Source organism: Cnephaeus nilssonii, assembly GCF_951640355.1.
Source record: "Cnephaeus nilssonii genome assembly, chromosome: 6".
In the NCBI taxonomy this organism is placed as follows: Eukaryota; Metazoa; Chordata; class Mammalia; order Chiroptera; family Vespertilionidae; genus Cnephaeus; species Cnephaeus nilssonii.
Window position 1 is genome coordinate 69543771 of NC_137077.1, and position 24980 is coordinate 69568750.

Here is a 24980-nt window from a genome sequence, read left to right on the forward strand (position 1 = left end):
TTAAGTGAGCATGGTGCTTAGTTCTCTATGTCTAAGATCTCATTCATTCAATTCTCACTACAAACCTATGAGAGAAATACTAATCTCCATATATGAATACACAGCCTCAGAAAGGTTAAGACATTGTTTTCCCAATGTCATTTAGTCAGAAGAAGAGCTGGGATTCAGATGTCAGGTTGTAAAGGTTAAATAATACAATGTCTGCAAATTATCTAGTAAGGCACTAGTATTTAGTATGCACTGAACAAAGAGTGCATTTCTTCCATGAGCCGGTTTTCCACCAGTTATATTAGAAGAAGGCTCGGCTTGCACAAAACCTCACTGGGAGAGTCAAGACTACTCAGTTGCCATTTTAAATTCATGCTTGGACTTGTATGCATGCATATAAGCATAACCAATGGATGCAAAACTCTGGGGGGTGAGGGCATATATGGGAGTGGGGTGGGGGGGGCAATGGTAAGATATGTACACATATAATACCTTAATAAAAAAATTGAAAATAAATAAATAAATTCATGCTTGGAACAACTTCAAGTGGGTATTATAACCTCCCATTTATTGTCATCTTCTACTAATAAAAAGCAAGCTATTTTTAGATTTGGGCTTGTGGAGGGTGGTTGTATAAAGACAATAGATCCAGATCCATTATTACCTCACAAAGGTATGATACTTCTTAAAATGCTAACACGTTAGCTGTCTTCATGAAAGATGATTTGTCTTGTGGAATAATTTTGGTATAATAACATGGCAGAGTATTTACATTATATATTTTGTTGCCGACAGTTCAGCTTTGTAAAGTCTGAAAATAGTTTTACTTCTGTATCTGGGCGGGGCGGCAGCTTAGGTTTGACAGTGTTGAGGATGCCCTCTATTGGTCTCATTTTTGTGTTTATTTCCTTCTCCACCCCACCCCAACCCTCTAGAAATTTTTGTTATTTTTTACTCTCACAGAAACAAAGGAACTGTGACATGTTTCCCAGTTTTCCTAGCTGGCTTTTTATATGTTACAAGGTTACCATACTCCTGGTAATGAGCCAGATGGACTCATACTGAGAACTGAAAGGGTGGGAAGGGGTTGTTAGCCAGACGGGAGATACATGCCTGCCCCCACTTAGTTGCCCAAATGCAGTGTTTTTGTGAGAAAGGTAAGAGAGTCCTTCCTGGTTTTGCTAAAAGGGAAAGCACACTGAAGGCATTTTGCTTAGGGCATGGACTATCCTCATTGTACTGCCAGGTCAAGCATATTAGGTTCCAATGCTCATCTATAGAAATCAGGGCAATACCTATTTATTGACTTGTTATGAAGTTAAACATGATGTTGCATGTAAAGTGCTTAACATTACCCTGGCACTGGGTAAATTCCCAATGAGTAGCTCTTTTTTTTTATATAGTTATGTTTTTTGTCTACCATATTGAAAGACAAAAAAAAAGCATGCAATAGGAATCTGACAATAAAAAAGTTTCAAAAAATTTAAAGCAGAAAAAATTATTATAAGAGAATTAAAAATGAACATTTGCTGAGTGCTTGCTATGTATTAGAGGCTGTTCTAAGCATTTTCTTATTAGCCCGTTTAAAACGTCAAAATAAGCCTGTGGAGTTGTGCTATCCTCATTTAATTGAAGAGGAAGCTAAGCACACAGTGAGTATATGAGCTGGAATATAAACTCGGACTTTGTCACTCCAGAAATTAAACCCAGAATCTGAATGCCCATGAAACTTTTATTAAAAGGACAACTTGAATGGACACACTAACTGTGGTACGTCCATGAAACAAATATTACTCAGCAATGAAAGGGAGTGGCTACTAATGGACTCAACAACATGAATGAATCTGGAAATTTAGCTTATGCTAAATGAAAGAAGCCTGATTCAATAGCTGCATTGAAAATGATCCAATTTGTGTAACATTCTGGAAAAAGCAAAACCACATAGGCAAAAAAACAAATTAGCGATTGCTAGGGATGGAGGGTGGGATAGTGCCTGACTATAAAGGGCACAGGGAAACGTTTTGGGGTGATGGAAATGTTCTAGATCTTCATATGAATATATGCTTTTGACAAAATTCTTGGAACTGTACACATAAAAAGGATGGCTTTTACTATATGCTCATTACAACTTGACTTTTTTTAAAAAGAGACCATCTAAAACACAAAATGAATACTGACATTTTCATACTCTTATAAAAATATATGCCAGAAATATAAAAGAAAGTAGAATAAAGAACAATAGCTTAACCCAAAGATTAGGAATACTTGACATACAAAAACACTGGAAGAAATTTCTCAAAGACCAAAGGGTAAAAAATACAAGAATCAATGAAACCAAGAGGTGGTTCTTTGAAAAAAATAAACAAGATTGATAAACCCTTAACCAGATTCATCAAGAAAAAAATAAGATAGAGACAGAACCCAAATAAATAAAATCAGAAATGAATGAGAAGTAACAACTGATACCAAAGACATACAAGGGACTGTAAGAAAATATTATGAACAACTATATGCCAACAAACTGGACAACCTAGGCAGAATGGATAAATTCCTAGAAACATACATTCTTCTAAAACTGAATCAGGAAGAATCCAAAAGTCTGAATAGACAGACAGATTACAACCAGTGAAATTGAAGCAGTAATAAAAAACTCCCAACAAATAAAAGTCCTGGACTAGATGGGTTCACAGGTTAATTTCACCAAACATTCAAAGAAGAATTAACAACTATCCTTTTCAAACTATTCCAAAAAAATTCAAGAAAAGGAGAAACTCCCATGCTCATGTTACAAGGCAAGCATTATCCTAATTTCAAAACCAGATAAAGACACAACAAAGAAAATTATAGGCCAATATATCTGATGAACATAGATGCTAAAATCCTCAAGAATATATTAGCAAACCAGATCCAGCAACATATTAAAAAGATCATAAACCACATTCAAGTGGGATTTATTCTGGGGATGCAAGGTTGGTACACTATTCACAAATCAATAAACGTGATATCACATAAAGAAATCCTAATATATAAAAAGCCAGGGGCCGTCACGATCAAAACAACTGGGCAGACGACCGAACAGCAGGCTGCATGTGGCGACCAAGCCAGCAGAGGGGCAGTTGGGGGCAACCAGGCTGGCGGGAGGCGGGCAGTTAGGGGTGATCAGGCCAGCAGGCAGAGATGGTTAGGGGTGATCAGGCTGGCAGGGGGGACAGTTAGGGGCAATCAGGCAGGCAGGCAGGTGAGCAGTTAGGAGCCAGTGATCCCGGATTGTGAGAGGGATGTCCCGGATTGGAGAAGGTGCAGGCTGGGTTGAGGGGACACCCCCATGCATGAATTTTGTGCACCGGGCCTCTAGTTGAAGTATAAAACCCACAGGATCATATCAATAGATGCAGTAAAAGCACTTGATAAAATCCAGCACCCCTTTTTCTTTTCAAACTATAAGAGAACATTTATTTGGAAAATCACAAAGGTAGAAGTTATTTGTAGAAGAAATGGGCTTAAGAAACAAGTTATAGAGGTAAAGGAAGTCCCTATGAGCCTCCTACCCCACCACTGTGCCTTGGAGAAGCTCAGACTCCATTCTCAGCTCCCCTCTTTCCTCACCCTATACTCGCTCCCCAGGGAGTGGTTTTTAATATTGATTTTTTCACCTAAACTTGGTCTTGTTCTGCAGCCTCAATGGCCTTGTCTTTCTCACCTTGGGTTCACAGGGATGCTGCCCTCTGCTGGAAGACTTCTCCAGGCTCTCTCAGACCCATTCCCTCCAGCTTCAGCTTCAGCTCCACCTCACTAATGGGGGGGGGGAGGGGGAGAGACAGGGCCCCATGCTATGTACCCCCTGAGCACCCTCTGCTTCCCCTGCACAGCATGAAACCCTATGTGATGACAGCTTTCCTTGGCATTTTGTGAAGGCACCCACTGGCTCCAGCCCATTAACCTTTGCATCCTCCATATTCAGCACAGTTCTTGTCACAGAGTTGCAAAAATTTGAGTAAAAATAATTTAAAATGCAATATGGTATCACTGTAAAAAAAAAAACACAAAAAAACAGTACTTTTAATGGCTGGCTTGGCTCCAGATACCTTTTTTCTTTAGGTTCTGAGACACCAAACACTATGGTAAGAAGAGCTATAGAATTTGTGGGACCCAGTACAAAATAAAACTGTGGAGTCCCTTGTTCAAAAATAGGGGGAAAGTACCACTAAAGGTACTAAAACGTGTGACAGTACTGAATTAAACTAAGTATGCAGCCCTCTGATCACAGGGCCCCTCCTCCCCCTGAAGCTGGCTCTGTTCTTGGTTTCCCTGCATTACTGACCTCTCCTTTCAATCTCCTGGCTGGTGGTTGTGCTTGATCCCAGCTCTCACTTGTCTTTTCTATTATTTTGGTCTATGTAGTCTGATCCAGTTACATGTCTTCCATATTTGCATCTCTGCACTGCAGATGGTTCTATCCAGCAGCCGACTCAGTGTGCACTCAGACATTTGATAGGCATCTGAAAACTCCCATGACATGGACAGAACCCCACCCATGCAACCACCCATCCTCCTCCTTGGTGATTCTCCCCATCTCAGTAAATTCTGCTTGAGCCTAAAACGTTAACTTGATTTGTATCTTTTCCTCTTAACCCCACACTCAAAGCTGTAGAGGGCCCCCTGGGAAGGCACATGGGCATTCTTTAATTATTGTCAGCTGAACCCAGTGGCGTCGGCAAAGCCACGCCCTGGGAACACGCCTTGCCAAAAGGGCAAGGGTGTTGTCAGCTTGACCTTCATTTCAGCCCATGGTGTGGGGAAGTGGGTTTTGATATCTAAATCCAGTCAAGCACCAGGAATGCTCAGGGCCTACTCAAGATTGCAAATAATCTCCTTTGTCTTGACCTTTTGGTGAAACTTCCTGGTATTTGGGGGTATAAAATAAACACGCTGCATCGGCTCTGGGTCACTGTCTCTCCATCAGAAGAGGGCAGTGGTCCAACCGGCCCCAGCTTTTTCCTTCTATCTCTGTGTCTTGTTTCTTTCTCTTATTTCTCAATCCCCAACCGCCTCTACTCAGGAATTGGACCCGCTCTCTAGCCGTGCTGGACACGGAAAAGAGAGAAAATAGTTACACAAAGCAAAAGGAAATCCTATCAGCTTTATATCTAACTGGAACTATGAGCCTGATCAGTTCTCAAGAACTCCACTCCACAATCCAAGTGTGACCTTCTCTTTTCTGTACCACCGAGATAGCCTCCCACACTTCCGCCCTCTTACTTCCCTCGCTCTTCTCAGTCCATTTACTTCAGAACAACCAAAGGGATCTTTCCAGGACATGAAAAAGGCCCATGACTCACATGCATACAAGACTCCCTGTGACCTGCTCTTCTGCCTCTGAATCTCCTCTCCCCCCCCCCACCCCCCCACCACTGGATCCCAGCTGTTCTCCTCTCCCAGCCACTCTCCTCTCAGGGCCCTCACTCTGCGTGCTCCTCCTGCACCGGGCTCTTCCTCCTCACACAGCTGGCCTGCATGGTCCTCCTCAGTGCTGCCTCTCCTCCTCAGGTCTCAGCTGGAATGCCACTTCCCAGAGACATTGCCTGAACACCCAAATTAAAGCAGCCTCCTCCTCTCATCAGTCACTCCCTATCCTGTGACCCTGCTTTATTTCTTCATTACACCAACTGTCAAAAATGATCTTTGTTATTGTTTATATATTTCACACACAGACAACCCCCCCCCCCTCCAAATAATAATAATTTGCAATTCTTGTTTCCACCTGAGTTCTGAGCACCTAAAACTTCCCTGGTGGTGTAAGTGTTCTACCTCACTAGAGTGACTATACCTCACCATGTTTATGAAGGCCTAATCACAATCAAATGTTAACTCTCTCTCTCTCTCTCTCTCTCTCTCTCTCTCTCTCTCTCTCTCTCTCTTTCTCGCTCTCTTTCAGGTTGTTTGGGCAGATAGTTACAAAGTTGGCTGTGCAGTACAATTCTGTCCTACAGTTACCGGCTTACAGTTTCCCAATGCTGCACATTTTATATGCAACTACGGACCAGCGTAAGTACTCAAATCAACCTCTTTCTAAAAAAAAAAACAAACAAAAAATTAACTCTATTTTACAAGTATTTATTTTCACTTTTAAAAATCGAAATAAAGTGTATAGAAGAACAGTAATATAAGCCTTAATTCCTCTACCTAGAAATCTACTCCATTAACATTCTGGTACATTTTTCTGTGTGTTTGTGGGGTGTGCATACACCCTTTATAAATACTACATAAATGCATATGTACATTTTTAACAGTAGCAAGACTAAAATGTTTTCAGGGACACGGGTTGGAAATGGTAATAACACCACAAAATAAGAGGATTGGTGTTACTTTATATTTATTGGTTTATTGAAAACTTGGAAATTTTGCACAATTGTCAAAATAAAAATAACTCTGATTTGAATTTCTCAATGTACATAACTTATTTCATTTATTTTTGACAATTCTTCTTTTAAAAAATTATAATTTGTCTCCTTTTAGAAAACAGGAAGACACATGACCTCTCCCCCAACTTCCTTTAAAGTTTAAGTATGCCTGCTTATGCGTCATACACCTATTTAAAAAACTGAGATCGTGGAAATACATGTTTTCTATTTTTTTACTTAAAGTTATACCATGACCGTGTCCCAGGTCAATATGCTTGTATTCTGCTCCTCATGCTCTGAGCACTGCTCTAAGTAACGATGTAATCTTCACAGACTGAGACAGCTTGTTACTACCCCCTTTGCAGATAAGAAAACTGAGGCACCGACAGGTGAACTGCCTGCCAAGGTCCCTCAGTTAGGGAGTGTCCTCGAAGCCAGGCTCTGCCCTGGCTGTCTGGCTCCGGAGTCCCTGCTCTGCATGGCACACCTGTCCTCCAGCTCCGAATCACACCCTCACCTCCTTCCGATTGCTCAGGACAGTTTTGACCCCTCGCCTCCTGGCAGTTTCATGTCTCTCTCATCTGTATTATCCCAAACACAGACACAATGCTCTCCTTCATTCCCCTGGGCCGCTATGCTGGGTAACCGAAGAGATTATAATATAGTAGAGGACAGGACAATGTGGACTATCAAACAGTACAGTACCCAGTATACTTTAGCCACCACTGCCTTGGGGACCCTTATCATGTTAATCTTGTTCTTTTGCAGACCCCCAGGGCCCTGATCCTTTATCTCTCAGGCTACCAAGGGAAACCCTAAAACTTCCTGCTTCTTTATGGGGCAGAGTACTTTAGGTCGCTTTGTCTTAATCTCTCCCCAGCTAGACAAATCCAGGCCTTGCCAGCAGCCGTTCCTCCCAAGATGAATTCTGCCATTTCCCTAGAATAGCAACTGCCTCGTTTTTAGCTTATTTCTGAAGCTTATTTCCCCCTCTTCTTTATTATGTGTAATGCACAATTAGACAAAAAATGAAGTAGCATAAATAATTTTATTAAGTACGTAACCACTCAATGAGTATTGTGTTAACAATGAAAGATATTCCGATGATTAATGTCCATTTTGGACATCTTTTATAATTGTTATCAGAATCTCTACTACATTCCTTTGATTAATTTCCATGGCATAGAGTAAGCATGAGGGTAAATTTAATTTCCAAAACAACCTAAATTAATGTGGAGCCAAACGAAGTTAGAACATATATTTTTGGGTGGGAAATGAGATGTTAATATGTTTCTAAAGAAGGGGTTAACTTCAGAGGTAAAAGTATAGTATTAGGGGAGGGGAGTCCCTGAACTTGGATTAGAAAAAGTAACATCTTTATTTTCACTAACCTCTACTGAAAGTAACATTTCATTATGAATGAAGAGAACACTTCATCAGCAATACCTGTGCATTCATATTGGCACTATATCTTTGTAAATATCACAGATATTTTCATATCACATTCTGGGTGCTGTAGATCATCGCAAAATAGTTTTTATCCATCACTGCTTTGAAATTAATATAACTATTAAACCCCCTGCTTGATTGTATCTAATATTTAATAGAGAAGTACATATTACTATATCACAAATATTTTTACCATTTTAACAACTTTCAATTTAATTGGTTTCCTTTATACTAGCAGTCCTATAACATTTATTTTATACATTAAAAAAAACAAAATTATTTTCAGAGAGTCCACAGACCCCACCAGGCAACCAAAGGGTCCCAGGCATAAAAAATTAAGAACTTCTTTCTAAAAGCAGAGTTCCAAAAAGGTCTAGTGTACCTGCAAGTTCACTGAAATAAATGCACAGCTCCGCACTGATACTCTGCAGATCTTCACGGGGATTGAAAATGTTTGGATAGTCTCTCACTTTCTAGTCTGTGACCTTGATCAATTACTTGCACTCTGTGCCTCAGCCTCTAGCTATATAATGGGGATAAATAAATAACCGTATCTTCCTCATAGGGCTGAGGTTAATTCATTAGGACTTAGAACAGTGCCTAGCACATAAGGAAGACTCAGTAATTATTATCTATTATTCCTATCACAGCTTTTATGTAAACACAAACTGCACTTTAGAAATTCCCTTAGAGCTTTAGTTTCCTTATCTATAAAATGGAAATAAAAATACCTTCCTCCCTGAGTTGTCTTAAGAATTAAATGATGTAGACCAAGACATAGGTTCACAGACACAGGCACACAGAATAAACTCTAAATATGAACAGGCTTCCATTTCTGCTTTCCTCTCTCCACTTCTCTTACCAACCCTCTGAATCTGGACTTCCATCCTATGGGTTTAGTCAAGGATTCATAGTAAATTGTAATTGTAATACAACAACAACAACAAACCTCTCCTAATGGACAGTGTTCTTCTACCTTATAGAGGAAATTACCCCACTTGGCCATATAAAAAAGGATCCACTTGCAGTGCCTGCCCCCAAAATGACAATTGTTTGGACAATCTGTGCGGTGAGTAAAAGAAACAATCTACCCATAATACAATGTGTTTAAACGATTGTAGCTGTCTACAGTTAAGAATGCAAACCTTTGTTTTATCCTAATAGCTATTTTCAGGAATAGCTATTAGGTTGCAATCAAACCAATGGCTTATTATTGTCCTAGGACTGTAAGTTTTAATATAAATTTAAAGAAGCAATTAGTATCCTTTTTATTTAGCTCTAATCAGTACAACACAAAAATGACTATGGTGTTGGAAACTATAGACCCAAAATTTGCTAATTTCAGCAAGATCAAACATTTGTATAATGAAGCTATCCAAATGAACAGTATTCTGAATTTTGTGATACTACTTGTCCGAGGCACTCAAGGCTGCATTTTCATCTGGAGAATAAATCAAAGAAGCTGTAATGGGGCACTTCTTAAATTAGCAAAACAACAATATTTTAATGAGGATGGTGCAGAAAGCCACTGAAGGTAACTTCAAGGATGTTTTACTAAACATCCTAGCAAAATTCTGCTTTGTAATTTTGAAATAATAATCCATAACTGGCCAAGTTTATTAATAAGTTCCTCTTCCAGACACATTTCTTTTCATCCCAGTTATGTTTTTAAATTTTTTTCTATGATATGAAGAAAACTCAGTTAAGCTGTTGAAGTTGTGCAAATCCTTTTGTGTAGTACTTTAGTGTCCACATCTGTAACCCACTGAACTCCCAGAGCTCCAGGGTCAGGGTGGGGTTCTTATAACAGAGGCAGGACAGAGTGGACCGAGTTTATCTGCATAAATTTTGTTTGGCAAAAGCGTTCCGCTGCTTATGTGTTTTCTAAGGCCCCTTCCAGGTCTAAAATTGCAAAATTATTTTAAATGCCCGTTCCCTTTCTCCTGATGTAAACAGTTAACTCTCATCTTCCCTCCAAGAACAATAACACTTTATTGACCAGGTTTCTGAGCCAGTCCTTTCTCCCCAGTTCAAGCATTCTTTATTTTACTCACATCAGTTTTGTTAAGAGAACTTGGTAAAGTGTAGTCCAAGTGCAACAAACTTCTTCTCAGAGTATCAATATACCATACTTTCCGACGTATAAGACGACTGGGCGTATAAGGTTTTCCTGGGTTAAAAAGTCGTTTTATACGCTGGAAAATACAGTATGTTGGACTATATTGATGGGATTAGGTATAATGGATTAGATATATTGGACTACCGTATTTTCTGGCGTATGAAACAACTTTTTAACCCAGGAAAATCTTATACGCCCAGTCGTCTTATACGCCGGAAAATACAGTATTTACTGAATCTTCCCTTTCATGTTGCTACAACACTACAAAGCAAATGACTATGTTTTACAAGTTAGGTTTTAGAGCATAGGAGTTAAAACCATAGTTTTAGAAACAATATGCCCAGGCTTCCAGCCAAGATGGCAGCATAGGTAAATGCTGTATTCACTTCCTCCCACAAACACATCAAAATTACAACTAAACTACAGAACCACCAATGTTGAAAACTGTGTGAAGTCTAGCTGGACAGACTTATATATATAACTAGAGGCCCGGTGCACAAAATTCATGCACGGGGGGGGGGGGGGGCCCTCAGCCCAGCCTGCACCATCTCCAATCTGGGACCCCTCGAAGGATGTCCTACTGCCCGTCGGACATCCCTCTCACAATCCAGGACTGCCGGCTCCCAACTGCTCGCCTGCCTGCCTTCCTGATTGCCCCTAACCACTTCTGCCTGCCAGCCTGATCACCCCCTAACCACTCCCCTGCCAGCCTGATTGATGCCTAACTGCTCCCCTGCCAGCCTGTTTGCCCCTAACTGCCCTCCCCTGCAGACCTGGTCACCCCTAACTGCCCTCCCCTGCAGGCCTGGTCCCCCCCAACTGCTCTCCTCTACAGGCCTGGGTCCCCCGCAACTGCCCTTCCCTGGAGGCCCGGTCACCCCCAACTTCCCTCCTCTGCCAGCCTGGTCATCCCTAACTGCCCTCCCCTGCTGGCCTGATTGCCCACAACTGCCCTCCCTTGCAGGCCTGGTCCCTCCCAACTGCCCTCCCCTGCTGGCCATCTTGTGGTGGCCATCTTGTGTCCACATGGGGGCAGGATCTTTGACCACATAGGGGCACCCATCTTGTGTGTTGGAGTGATGGTCAATCTGCATATTACTCTTTTATTAGATAGGATAGAGGCCTGCTGCATGGGTGGGGGCCAGCTGGTTTTCCATGAAGGGTGCCCCAGTTCAGGGTGGGGGTTCCCTTGGGGTGTGGGGCGGCCTGGGCGAGGCGCCTGTGGTGGTTTGCAGGCCGGCCACGCCCCCTGGCAACCCAAGCAGAGGCCCTGGTATCTGGGATTTATTTATCTTCTACAATTGAAACTTTGTAGACTGGAGCGGAGCCAAGCCTTCTGCTCGCTCCATGGCGGCAGCCATTTCTATTGGGATTTATTTATCTTCTATAATTGAAACTTTGTAGCCTTAAGTGGAGGCTTGGGCTGGCCAGGGCAGGCAGAAAGCTTGGCTTCCTCCATGGCCAGGAAATCCCAAGCCTCCCTCCTACTCTCTCCGTGGCTGTAGCCATCTTGGGTTAATTTGCATACTCGCTCCTGATTGGCTTTGTGGGCATAGGGGAGTGATGGTTAATTTGCATATTACTCTTTTATTAGATAGGCTTGAAACTTAGTACTAGAGGCCCAGTGCACAAAATTCATGCACTGGGGGGCATGACCCTCAGCTCAGCCTGCACCCCCTCCAATCTGGTACCCCTCAGGGGATGTCCAACTGCTGGTTTAGGCCCAATCTCTGCGGGATCGGGCCTAAACCAGCAGTCGGACATCCCTCTCACCCAGGACCTCTGGCTCCTAACCACTTGCCTGTCTGCCTGCCTGATTGCCCCTAACCACTTCTGCCTGCCAGCCTGATCACTCCTGTAACTGCTCCCCTGCTGGCCTGATCACCCCCAACTGCCCTCCTATGCTGGCCTGATTGCCCCCAATTGCCCTCCCCTGCCGAACTGGTTCCCCCCCAAACTGCCCTCCCCTGCAGGCCTGGTCCCCACAACTGCCCTCCCGTGCAGGCCTGGTTGCCCCCAACTGCCCTCCCCTGCCAGCCATCTTTTGATAACTTGGGGGCGGCCATTTTGTGATGACATGGGGCAGCCATCTTGTGAGGGTGTGAGGGTCAATTTGCATATTACCTCTTTATTATATAGGATCATTTAGAATTTACAGAGCCACATTGAGACTAGAAGGGGAGGAGACGGGGAACTGCCTGGCCCCCCACGCATGTGTGCGGGTTAAAAATCAGGAGGGATATTTGACTGCAGAGGTCCCCCTGAGGAGCCTGGGTCCCAGCCCCATACCTGGCTCCCAGCCCAGGGTTCCAGTGCTGGGAAGAGGTCACCACAACTTCTGGCTGTGAACCAGTGGAGATTGTGGATGAATGAGATGAGAGCTGCTGGAATCCCAGGTGTTCCTCTTAAAAGGCTCTGTGTGGACTTACTTGGACTCATTCCCTCTAACATCCAGCCCTGGAGAGCAGCTCAAAAGGTGCCAGAAACATACAGGGAGGAAATGAATTATCTGGCTTCAGGGCGAGGGCTAGAGGGCAGCCTGCTCCCAGAGAGAAGGGCTGGCAGAAGCCATTGCTCCCTTATTGAGCGCCCCCCGCCCCCCCCTGCAGGCACAGGCAGGAACCCTATCTAAGTTTCCATTAACCTGGCTCACACAATTCTCCCTGCCCTGGTGGTTCCCTCAGACCCTGACCCACCCAACTTTTGGACCCACCTAAGCTGCTTCCAGTGGCTTTTCCACACAAATGGCCTCTCTTGGCTCATGCTTTGGACTTTCCTAAAATCTCTCAAAGGCTCACAAACCCAAACAAGCAACATCTGGCTTCGGGTGCCCCATACCTCTTGCTAAGTGTCCTCAGGCCCGACACTAGCAGCAGCTAGACTAGGTTAGAAGTTTAGCCTCTCCCAGGCACCTCCAAGCCCAGCACAAGTGGTAAACAACTTTGTACTTCATCCCAGGTGGCCCAGAGCAGGGTACAGGCAGCAGTTAATCCTGGCCTGCACCTCCCAAGAGGCCCCCATGTCAACATACCTGGAGGCCAGCTTCAGACCCCACCAGAGCACCACTCCACAAACAACACAAAGGACAGACTCACCGGACAAAGGACAAAGCACCAGAACCCTGCTAAAGCAAATCCTGCTCTGTAGGGTCAGCCCCTACACAAAAGCTCAACTGTAGTCATGGACAGTTCTCATAACTAATCAGCTTGAGGGTCAATCTTTCCCACGGATGTGCCAACAGCAATCAAAGTTCAACTGCAACAGGAGGGCACACACAACCCACCCAAGGGACATACCCAGAGCACCCAGGGAGAGTGCAACACTAGACCCCACAGGACACCTACACACATAGGCCATTCTACCAAGACTGAGAGAAGTAGCAGCTCTACCTAATATATGGAAGCAAACACAGGGAGGCAGCCAAAATAAGGAGACAGACACATGTCCAAAATGAAAGTTATCTGGACCTATTTCCTCAATAACGTGTTGATGATAATATAATTCAAAGAAAAAAAACAACACACACACACACATTGTATATATTTAGAACATGGACTTGTCATACAGTAGCACTCAATAAATATTTTCTATTATCCCCAAATTTCTCTTCTCTGTAATTCCAAATCTTGAATTTACTCTTGGTGTTTATTCTTGTTGTTTTATGTTCAAATTTTTAGGTGATATTTTTATGCCCATGATCAATTCTCTTAAAATCAGTGATTCAAACTGAGACAATTATTTTAAATTATTTAGAGTAATTTAATTGTTGCCATTGGTTATTTTTCTGTCTTTCCTACTCTAAATTCCAAACAGGTAGGAATTATGCCTATTTAAATCACCTTTGTAGCCACGGTACCTACTCTGGCTGCAAATAAGCATTTATAGAGTCATGTTTCTTAAAAAACAAAAAAAATTCCTTTAAAAAATCTAGCTAATTAGTAACACAATTATAACAACAACAAAAAATTGCTAGTTTTAGCTTTTGATATTGGAGATCCAGCTTGAAATGGTCTCTCATCTTGTGGAATGAAATTCAGAAAACTGAGGCTGTAGTCCAATAATAAAATGACCCTGGGCTCTTAAGAGAGATGAAGGGAAAAGACAAACTAACTTGCATGGCGGGTAAGAGTTTGAATAAAATATTTTATTCAACAGATTCCTTCTCTGACAAATTATGGGAAATACTGGGGAAAAATCCTTTGTGGTCTTCTAGATACTGTTGGTAGGCTCAATAAATACCCAGAAGCCAAATCAGGATGGTTTTGCAAAATGTGCTGGGTATACTGGATGGAACACGAGGGGATTTTAGCTAGCACACGGTTACATTTGTCTTAATATTTAAGTTGAATAGTTAACATTTAAAAAATATATATGCAGAAAAAATGTAAGTAGCACATCACATTATTGATTTCATGGATATAACTGCCAAGAAAAGTTAGAGCAGCAGCTTCACCGTAACTGAACATAGGAAAAGCCCAGGTGTGATGATCAGGGATACTCACAGGTGCCCAGAGACCCGCACCTTTTTGGTTCCACCACAGGATCCAATAGCAGCTAGAGTAGGACTGGTGTCAAAAAGTGTCTTGACTATAAAAGGCAAAGTTTTCTTCCTAGTGCTCCAATGTCAAATTCTGAATAAAAGCTCAGTGAAGGGAGAGGAGTAATTATGACTATGGTTGCCAAATGGCCCTATTTGTAATTTACCGACATACTGAAATGGATGAGAGAGGCCACTTTCTCTCTTTTACTGACTGATAAACAGTATCATTCTTCTAAGGAAGGAACTTATTTTCAGGAAAATATTTTAATAAATTGCTCACACTCAATATTACTAATATTTTTTATTTTAAAAATTTAATGTTTTAATTTTTATTTTAATTGGATTCATTATCTGTTAGATATGGTATGTAAAATGATTTACAGTAGCGGTACATAAAAAGTTTAGTTTATATAAAAGATGCTTTAAAAATATCAAGTGAGTACAGTTAGTACAATAAAATCTTTTAAAAAGTAACCTTTGAAAATCACTGCAGTAAAGCCAAAGCAACAGTTAATGGTTATAATTAGAAACTTGGCTTTTAAAAATAAAACAAAAGCCTCCCCAGTACCTACTCTTTTAATTTTTTTCTTCTCTCTGATTTTACAGCTAGCCCACAGCGAGACAAACTCACACGTAAGTATATAAATCTTAATTGTTTCATTAAGGTCTTTGTGGATTATGTTACTGCATTATGAAAAACAATGTTTAAAAGGATATTTTATGTTTGTTTCACAGGTTACTACTCTATTGTGTATCCAGACTGGCCGTTATATTTACGTAATAGATACCTATCTCTCTTTTTCATTGTTAGTCCACTAATACTAATCCTGGCTGCTATTATTACCATCTTGGTCAAGTACAAACATTTAGTTCTTTTGGACTAATACAATCCAGAAAAAAAACACACCAGTTTACAGACTTGCCTGGCCAGTGTTGCTCAGAGGTTGAGCATTGACCTATGAACCAGGAGTTCACTATTTCATTTCTGGTCAGGGTCCATGCCCGGGGTTGCAGGCTCAATCCCCAGAACATCGATGTTTCTCTCTGTCTTTCCCTCTCTCTTCCACTCTCCCTAAAAATCAATGGAAAAATATCCTCAGGTGAGGATTAAAAAAAAAAAAAAAAAAGAATTACTCCTAAAATTATGCTAGACAAAGCCTGCCTGAACAGATTAGGTGCCAAGTACACAAAGACATATATACCGCTCTCTAGTACAACATTGTTCAAAAAATACATAGAGAATACAATAATTTATATTTATAAAGAATAGCCATACATATAAATACTCTTATAAAAAACACATTCAGAAAAAAATAATCAGAGTATTACTTCTTACACATAAGGCAACTAATGCCCTAGTATCTAAAAGTCCTTTATAAAAAGAGATAGCTTATTAGGTTCTAGTTCAAGTTGTGTGTGTGTATGTATTACTTTTTTTTCTTTTCTTTTCATCTGCTTCAATCTTAAGCTTAACTTCTTCAGCTGTGAGAGCTCCCAGTTTCTTAATCTTTGCTTTCTTAACCTTTACCTTGATGGCAGCCATGTCAATTTTAGTTTCAATAGAAGCTAGACAAATAAAAAACACAATTCTTTAGATTTTACGAAATAAAACATAAAGAATATATATTTAGTACAATCAGAATACTATTATAATTGGAAGGTAATGCTATAAAATATAAAGCACCTGCCATCAGCCTAAAGGAAAGTTAGAAATGTCTTTAAGAGAAAATAATAATAATAAAATACTTTAAAAATAATTAGTGAATATATACATAAAAATGGCATTCTAGTTTAGCTATCTGAACCAATTACTGGATTTAACTGGATGCAACTACATTTTTTCCCCTTAAATCACACTTGAAATCATATTATTTTTACTTATATTATTTTCTATATTTTGGTACCTTAGATTACTCATTAATATGCCAATTTTCCATCTTGCATGCTAAAATAATTAAAAATTACATATTAAAAATGTTTATTTATTGATGATAGAGAGAGAGAGAGAGGGAGGGAGAGGGAGGGAGAGAGGGAGAAAGAAACATCTATTTGGTGTTCCACTTATTTATGATTCATTGGTTGATTCTTGTATGTATGTACCCTGACTGGGATTTGAACCCGCAACTTTGGTGTTATCAGGATGATGCTCTAAAAACTGAGCTACCTTGCCAGGGCAAAATTATATTTCATGAAGAATATTACATGTAGTCCTTCCAGCTTCATTAATTTAATTAACTAATTAGGAAATTATAGGTCAAATATACTTCATTTAATACCCCATAAAAACTTAAAAGTTTTCCAAGTATTAGTTCAATGAATGACCAGTAGAATTTTTTAAACAAGATTTGCCCTGACCGGTTTGGCTCAGTGGATAGAGCGTTGGCCTGCGGACTGAAAGGTGCCAGGTTCGATTGCGGTCAAGGGCATGTACCTGGGTTGCGGGCACATCCCCAGCAGGAGTGTGCAGGAGGCAGCTGATTGATGTTTCTCTCTCATTGATGTTTCTAACTCTCTATCCCTCTCCCTTCCCCTCTGTAAAAAAATCAATAAAATATATTTAAAAAAAATAGTAATATGATAGTATTTAGAGGTCTTTTTAACAGAACTCAACCACCTAGTCAATGCCATTTGAAATTTATAGACATTGGTACACAAGAGGATGCAAACCAGGAATCAGATGCATGACTAGCTCTCTTTATCTTTAATATACCGATGTAACTCAAAATTGTTCTTTCACATCAATCTAATAGAGACTTTTAAACTTAACATCACCAAATTTAAGTGGACTGTTCATCAAATATCCATCATAAATACTAGTAAAACAGCTCATTATACCATGGTTACATTTCCAAGAACAGTCATGAACTTTGCACACAGTGATATCACATTTCTCTCAAAAGGCTAACATAAATAATCTGAGTGTTAAGTTTAAAAAAAAAAAAAAAAAGGTTTCAATACAATCTGAAATAATCCAGGCTTTATTTAATAGAAAAAGGCAGAATTTTGAAAGATCACATCTCTAAATATAATAGACTAGTGGCCCGGTGCACGAAATTCATGCACATTAAAAGAGAGTTAATTAGAGGAAATATTTTAATACTAGTTGCCCAGTGCATGATATTTGTGTGTGTGTGTGTGTGTGGCGGGGGGGGGGGGGGGGGGAGTCCCTCAGCCCAGCCTGTACCCTCTCCAATTGGGGACCCCTTGGGGGATGTCTGACTGCACTCTGGCATTGCTGGCTCCTAACCGCTCACCTGCCTGCCTGCCTGATTGCCCCTAACTCTCTGCCAGCCTGCCTGATCGCCCCTAACTGCCCTCTCCTGCTGGCCTGATCACCCCTAACTGCCTCTGCCTGCCTGATCACCCCTAACTGCCCTCCCCTGCCAGCCTGATCTTGCCCCCCAACGGCCCTCCCCTGCAGGCCTTATCTTGCCCCCAACTGCCCTCCCCTGCAGGCCTGACCTCACCTCCAACGGTCCTCCCCTGCCGGCCTGATCTTGCCCCCAACTGCCCTCCCCTGCAGGCTTGATCTTGCCCCTAACTGCTCTCCCCTGGCAACCTGATCACCCTTAACTGCCTCTGCCTCATCCCCCACCACCATGGCTTTGTCCGTAAGGAAGTCGGACATCCAGAAGATAGCTGGTTGACCTGGTCTAATTAGCATATTACCCTTTTAGTAGTATAGATAGATTATATAGGATAGGCTTGCTTAAATGGGTGGGGGAGCCTTTTTCAGCAGGAGGAGATGCTCTTGGCAGACAAAAATACATAACCCCTGTATCTGGACTGATAGCCAGCCATATGCACTATACTGCCAAAGTGGTCATTAAAAAATTGAACAGCTTTCTTACACCTTACACCAAACAGCTATTGCCCTTAAAACCCCTCCTCAGCCCTCACCTTAGGTTCTGCCTTCGCAGTTCACCCAGATTAGGTTCTGAATGGTCAGTTTCTATTCCAGTCAGTGTCAAAAGCTCCGCCTCCTAGGCAGCCATTGGCTCCTCACAATTCACCCAGATTTGGTTCTGACTGATCGGTTTCTATGGCGACCCAGCACTGACTGCAGGACAGACGTCTGCAGTGCCAACCCAGCACTGACTGCCACGGGGGCTGCAGATCAGACCCTGCTTCTCTCTCTCTGGGCCTCTCTCCGGGCCTGATCCGTAGCCCCCTCGGCAGTCAGTGGCTGCTAGATCTTTCATAATAGTCAATCTTGAGTACAATAATGTTATTCAATTGTACTGCGAAAATGTGATATATAGAACGAGTGTAACACTCTGCAACTGCAATTTAGGGATAAGAGAGCAGGATTCAGTCAGAATATGTGGGCTTGCCCTAACCAGTTTGGCTCAGTGGATAGAGCGTCGGCCTGCGGACTCAAGGGTCCCAGGTTCGATTCCAGTAAAGGGCATGTACCTTGGTTGTGGGCACATCCCCAGTAGGGGGTGTGCAGGAGGCAGCTGATTGATGTTTCTCTCTCATCGATGTTTCTAACTCTCTCTCTTTCTCCCTTCCTCTCTGTAAAAAAAATCAATAAAATATATTTTAAAAAATATGTGGGCTCGAATAATGGGACTGCCACTTTATACGGGAAAGACACTTAATTTTCCTCTTTCAGCTTTCTTATTTACAATGTGGAAATGAAGATACCTCAAGGGTCTGTTGTAAGAACTGAATAACATATTTACACTTTATAGAATTACAAAGTATTCAATGTATTTAAGTTATTATTGCCCCATGAGAAAAAAGCAGTTCATTTCTAAGAATAAGGTCCAAAAGAGTTCTATGAAAGGCCCTGGAGAGGAAGAAGCAAGACCTCACAGCCAGATCCAGACAATAGCATCAAAGAGAGCCAATTAGAACAGTATCTGCTTGGCAGATTTCCTCATAACAAGTTAAAATAAATGTTCATGAAAACATAATAAATTCAAACAAGAAAATTTGAGTTTGACCTCAACTGGCTGTATACATTCCTGCAAATAACATCTGTTCATTCACTAATATTTAAGCACATGTATCTAAAATGTATAATGGAAGGAGTAATGGTATGCAGACCTTCTAAACTGAAAAATGGATGTCTGTAATTGTCAAAGGTTGGCCATAACATGTTAGGGTCCAGGAGCAATGACTCCCTCAAATTCCATGAAGTACAAAGCATTTACTAATGGGAAATCAAACAAAGCACGTTCTAAAACAATACAATCATTAAAAAAAAAACACAATTACCAAGTTATTTAACTTGTTCTCTGCTGAAAATTAACTCAACATAGTAAGTCGTTCTCACCTCTTTTAAGCCACTAAAAGGTCCAATGGCTGATACCGTGTTTCCCTGAACCATAATGTAACAGTTTAAGAGTTCCAGTGCCTATATCAAAAGAACAATAAGTTGAAATTCAGTTGAAATACACTGAAAAACTAATGACAAAGAAGATACTCAAGTTTTCTACTGATAAAAAGTACCTTCAATGTAGATCCTTTGGGACCAATAAGCTGTGATCCTCTTTTTTCAAATCTTTTATTTATTTCTTACTAAACAACTTATTTTAATGATGTCGCATGCAACCCCATCCTGAAGAATTCGTACTGCCTTTTGAAAAAACAAAGAAAATATTTGACCGATAGTCTTTATAAATACTTTTTTCTTTTTTCAAAGCCCACACTGATATCTAAGCAGAATAATGAAAACTCTATGGAGGAAGGAAAGGGATGGATAGAGACAATGCTATATCTATCATCTCTAATGGCACAAAGAAAGTAAAATCTCTGTAACTGCAAATTTACCTGTTCAAATGAAACACTCCTTACTAATAGTTTTATTAGGTCTCTGGCCCTAATGATGATGTATGGATCAAAAGTCTTCTTTGTTGTACAAACAGTCATGCTGCCCTCGATCAGGTCCAGGGTTGCATTAACATGCTACAAAAAGGAAAGAGCAAAAAAGCTGTCTAAAAATTAATTCCATTTTAGATACTTATATAACCTATCCTAATCTAACTAGTAATTACTAGGAATTAATCTCTCTCTAAAATTCTATCAACTTTCTCCTTGAAGAAGCTGGGTAATTAATAAAAACAATGCTTGATTATCTTCATACAAGAATATAGAAAGTCAGGCAATTGAAACCATTATACTTACTTGATTTTAGAATACTTTATACTTAACGTAATAAATATTATCTCTAGTTAAATATATATATATATATATATCAATCCATATGAGGCCATACTTAACATCTAAGGTAAAAATGCAAAGCTATATGGCTTCCCTATCCTGGACCTAACTCAAATCCACCATCTTATCCTTAGGGTGAGAATAGATTTTCCTTTCCTTTCCAACTTTTTTCCAAGCTGGTTTCTATTAGCTAAATACAAACAAAGTAAAAAACAAATTATCATAAGTTCAAAAAAAAGCAATAATTGGAAAATTATGCATCAACTCTCAGTACAAAGAACCAGATTTCAACAAAGCAAATAAAAATGCTATTTTTTGACATGTGAACATATTCTGAAGAATATTTCAATATAGTGAGTGATAAACTATTCAACGTAAGGCTGGATCTCTATGAGTTTACCAAAAAGAGAGAGAGCCCAGCCGGCGTGGCTCCATGGTTGAGCATCACCCTATGAACCAAGAAATCATGGTTCAATTCCAGTCAGGGCTCATGCCCAGGGTACAGGCTCTATCCCCAGTAGGGGGTGTGCAGGAGGCAACTGATCAATGATTCTCTCTCATCATTGATGTTTCTATCTCTCTTTCCCTCTCCCTTCCTCTCTGAAATCAATAAAAAATACATATTTTAAAAAAACCTACCAGCATACAATACTTACTTAAAAGTAAAGGTATCAGCAGAGCAAAATCTCAAAGAAATACATAAAATATGCATACATGTTCATTCAAGGCTTTCTGTACCAACGGCCAGCACTCTTTCAAGTAAGCTTCTCTATACAGGGGTAAGTTTACAGTTGCATTGTGACATTCTTTTGAGTTAATAAAGTGATTGTAATAATCATAACCTGCATGTCTTTTTCCATATGAACAACTGTGAGCCTACTTTTGCCAATCTCTGTATTTGAGAACAGAGTTGCAAAACTGCTTCCCTCCAAGAGTCCTCTGGGTTTGTCCTCTGGAAAAAGCTGGTTCCTCCCAACCATCAGGTACAGTGAGGAGCTCTGATTCATCTACAGGAAAAAATTACACATCAGATTTTAACCTACTTTTGGGCATTTATACGCATACATTTACAAGCTCCCAATACTCCCTCTGCACTTCCTTTTCCTATGCTTTTAGATTACTCAGCAGTCAAAGAACAGGCCTCTATCATTACCAACACACTATTAAAACTACTTGTACACATTTCTGTGGCTTCATAAAGCAAAGTTCCTTAAGGGCAAGGACCCAACTTGGATCCACACTAATTAGTACACACCTGACAGATAGTGGGTACTCAAGTAACTTCCACTGCACTACACTGTGTTAGAGCTGAAGACTCAAATAGCATTTTGTTTACAAGGCTATTCTAACTATAAGTAACCTTTCAAATTTTACTGAAATGAAGCCTGAGTATGTGTGTGTATATATACTATGTTTGCATGTGCACAAAACTTTTAAAAGCTGATACTGTGGCCTGGCTGGCTTGGCTCAGTGGTTGAGCATCAACCCATGAACCAGGAAGTCACAGTTCGATTCCAGTCAGGGCACATGCCCGGTTACGGGCATGATCCCCGTGTGGTGTGTGCAGGAGGCAGCCGATCAATGATTCTTTCTCATCATTGATGTTTCTCTCTCTCTCTCTCTCCTTTTCTCTCTGACATCAATTTAAAAAATACTTTTTTAAAAAAGCTGATACTCTGGTGTACACTTTCAGTTAATAATCACTGGTATAGGGTTTTAGGTTTCCTATAGAGTTTTCATGAGCCTTATTTCTGTATACTCGTCATGACAACTATGAAAGGTAGGAAGAACCACTATTATTCTTCCCATTTTATAGAAGACATTCAGTCTAAAAAGATTAGTGACTTGCGTAAGGGGACATAAAGGTTTCCTTTCACTAAAACAAAATGCTTCTGAAGGGCCATAAATTATCTTCCATATCATTTATTAAAACTCCCGGATTTTAGGAACCTCTTAAATCCAATAGCTGTAACTTATATCAGTACATTCATAGGCCTGCAGCATGAGCATAAACTGCAAGTGTGAGAAATGCAATTTTTGGCCTCCACCCCAGACCTACTGAATCTGAATCTCCTCATCAGTATGTCTGTGTCCTTTATTATCAGCCCTTAACTCAAATACAGAACCATCTCCTACTCCCACGGCATCCCTCATTTGGCCAAAGACTTGCAGCCATCGCCGCGGGTCTAAGGTGTGCCCTCCGCAATTTCTTAATCATCATTTTACAAAAGACGAATTCCGCAACACCTTCATTTTGGGGGCCTTTAGCAAAAAGCGATTAGTTAGGAACACCTGACCGACACTATATCCGCCAGACGGTTTCGCAGGCCAGGCCAAAAACCCTAAAAACCAGTTCTCATAGGTACTCAATTTCAGAGAAATTGAGGCGGCGTTACACGATCGCAACTAAACCTCCAAACCCAGGCTTCGGTGCTCACACCACCTTACCTCGGTTCTCCTGCTTCTGCTTCTGGTTACGAAATTCACTTTTCCCAGGCGCTAGCGCTGGCTCGTTCCCTTCGGAGGTCGCCATCTTCGAATCGCTTCCGGTGTTACCGGAAGTGGAACCGTTCTTAAATCCTTCCGGCTAAAGTCCTTGTACCAAAATGAGTGCCGTAGAACTCAGACGAGGAGTTCCGGACAGTCTCCGTGCCTACGCTAGAACCCGCGGATCTGTGTCAACTACGGCGCTTCTCCTGCTGCCAATGGAGAGTCAGGGACTTCCTTTTCAGGATGCACTGAAACCACGGAGTTTGCCTGCATGCTGGGAATTGTAGTTTATTTAGCATTGTAAGTTGGAGATGGGTTTTCTGTACTTTCCCCATGGCCTCAGAGTCCAACCCCGGAGGACGGACTGCAGGGTTTGGCCGCAGAGTGCTAAGTGACGATCACTGATGCCACTCCTTTGCTAAATACTTATATGATAGTCAAATATGTGGTTGGCGAGGAGAAGGTACTGATATGAGGATATATGGTTCTCAATGGCAAGAAGTGACAGTAATAACTCCCATTTATTATGAAATTACTTTGTTCGGGGTACGTTATGTGCATTATATCTAGTCCTAAAAACCGAAGTTATGAAGTGAGAAACTAAAGTTAAAACAAAACAAGATTGATACTTTTTATGGAAGGTAAGTTTTCAAAGTCCTTGCTTCTGATAGTGATTTTCCTAGGGTCTTGATATTTCTCTAAGTCAACAGGACAGTAACTAAGCAGCACTTCTGAAGTATTTCACTTCGCCTAAGATTTCCCAAAATGACTCCACGCTACCCCTACACTGCATATTAGCTGACCTCAAGACGTGAGGTTCATCACTACTACAAATCTTTACACTTCTAGGAATCTCAAAGTTCTTAGACTCACTAAAGATAACACTTCTTCTGATGATTGGTCTTATTGCTTGCTATTTAAAATATTTTCTGCAGCACAAATAGAAGAAGTCTTTGATAGGTTGAATTCCTCTCATCTGTGGAATGGGAAAACAATGATCTGAAATCCACCCTTGTGGATTTTATCGTCTATAAAAGATGATGAGATGAGGTACGTGTAGAAAACAAATTGTTACTTAGGGACAGAAGATCTCAAGACATGATTATGTTAAGATTTTTGTTTTTATCCTGTGTCTTATAGGCAGTGATTTCATCCCAATATTCTTACAATTTGCTAAAAAAAAAAAAATTTACAAATCCCTATAATAGAACAAATAGCAGATGAAAGTTATAAAGTGAGAAGCAATTCCTTCAATATTCCCAGAAAAACCTAGTAGTGAGTTGGACTTGAAATCTAGGCAGTCTGACCATTAGTAGCTCTGGTACAGGAGGGCTGGGTTTTTAGCCTTATAGCTTTTGGACTTTAGCTGCAACAGCAACAGTTCTCTGGGTCTCCAGGCTGCTGGCCCACCCTGAAGATTTTGGACTTCCCAGGCCCCCATAATCATGTGAATATAATCTCTCTCTATTGTTTCTCTGGAAAACCCTGACCAATAAAGAGCAAATCCAAATGGTTGATAAAAATATTACACTGTCAGAAAAACATGTAGATATAATAATACCACTTTTCACCCACCAGATTGGCAAAAAGAAATAATAAAAATATTTTTTAATGATAATCTGCTAGAGGAAAGAGCAGCCTTAGACAGTCTGGTAGAAATGTAAACTGTTACTGTCTTTTTACAAAGCAATCTATCAATGTAAATATATATATATATATATATATATATATATATATATATATCCTTCCATAATAATTTCGTTGCTGGGAAACTGTCAACTGGAAATAAAGCACCATCCCATTAGGAAGTATATACAATTGT

The 24980-nt window shown here is 40.7% G+C and overlaps 2 protein-coding genes across 4 annotated transcripts in view; one reads left to right on the forward strand and one right to left on the reverse strand.

Annotated features, from left to right (window-relative positions):
* GLIPR1 (GLI pathogenesis related 1) overlaps positions 1-19722 on the forward strand; it is a 29989-nt gene extending 10267 nt beyond the window's left edge. The window contains exons 5-8 of the mRNA XM_079773762.1: positions 5924-6033; positions 8822-8907; positions 15104-15130; positions 15233-19722. Coding sequence (XP_079629888.1) covers positions 5924-6033; positions 8822-8907; positions 15104-15130; positions 15233-15381 — 372 coding nt within the window. The 3' untranslated portion in view covers positions 15382-19722. The remainder of the gene's footprint in view (positions 1-5923; positions 6034-8821; positions 8908-15103; positions 15131-15232) is intronic.
* On the reverse strand, positions 15926-24723 carry KRR1 (KRR1 small subunit processome component homolog). Of its 3 annotated transcripts, XM_079773764.1 has the most exons (6): positions 23117-24723; positions 21549-21675; positions 20279-20413; positions 19958-20084; positions 19782-19862; positions 15926-16063 (listed from the first exon to the last, which is right to left on the reverse strand). In XM_079773764.1, the coding sequence occupies exons 1-3, from the start codon at positions 23199-23201 to the stop codon at positions 20389-20391; spliced, it is 237 nt and encodes a 78-aa protein (XP_079629890.1). In that variant the 5' UTR covers positions 23202-24723; the 3' UTR covers positions 15926-16063; positions 19782-19862; positions 19958-20084; positions 20279-20388. The 3 variants fall into 3 exon arrangements, 2 of the variants coding, with proteins under 2 accessions (XP_079629890.1, XP_079629889.1); XM_079773763.1 differs by having other exon boundaries at positions 19958-20413; XR_013813630.1 differs by having other exon boundaries at positions 19958-20413; positions 21511-24723.
* Positions 24724-24980: the final 257 nt, after the last annotated feature.

What these genes read in the sequence shown, in the direction of transcription:
- KRR1 (XM_079773764.1), bottom strand. Translation starts at nt 23,201, where the DNA reads ATGGCGACCTCCGAAGGGAACGAGCCAGCGCTAGCGCCTGGGAAAAGT. An exon ending in GCAGAAGCAGGAGAACCGAG is followed by an intron (nt 21,676 to 23,116) that starts GTAAGGTGGTGT and finishes TTTTTCCTGTAG; the next exon opens with ATGAATCAGAGCTCCTCACT. An exon ending in AAATACAGAGATTGGCAAAA is followed by an intron (nt 20,414 to 21,548) that starts GTAGGCTCACAG and finishes TCCTTTTTGTAG; the next exon opens with CATGTTAATGCAACCCTGGA.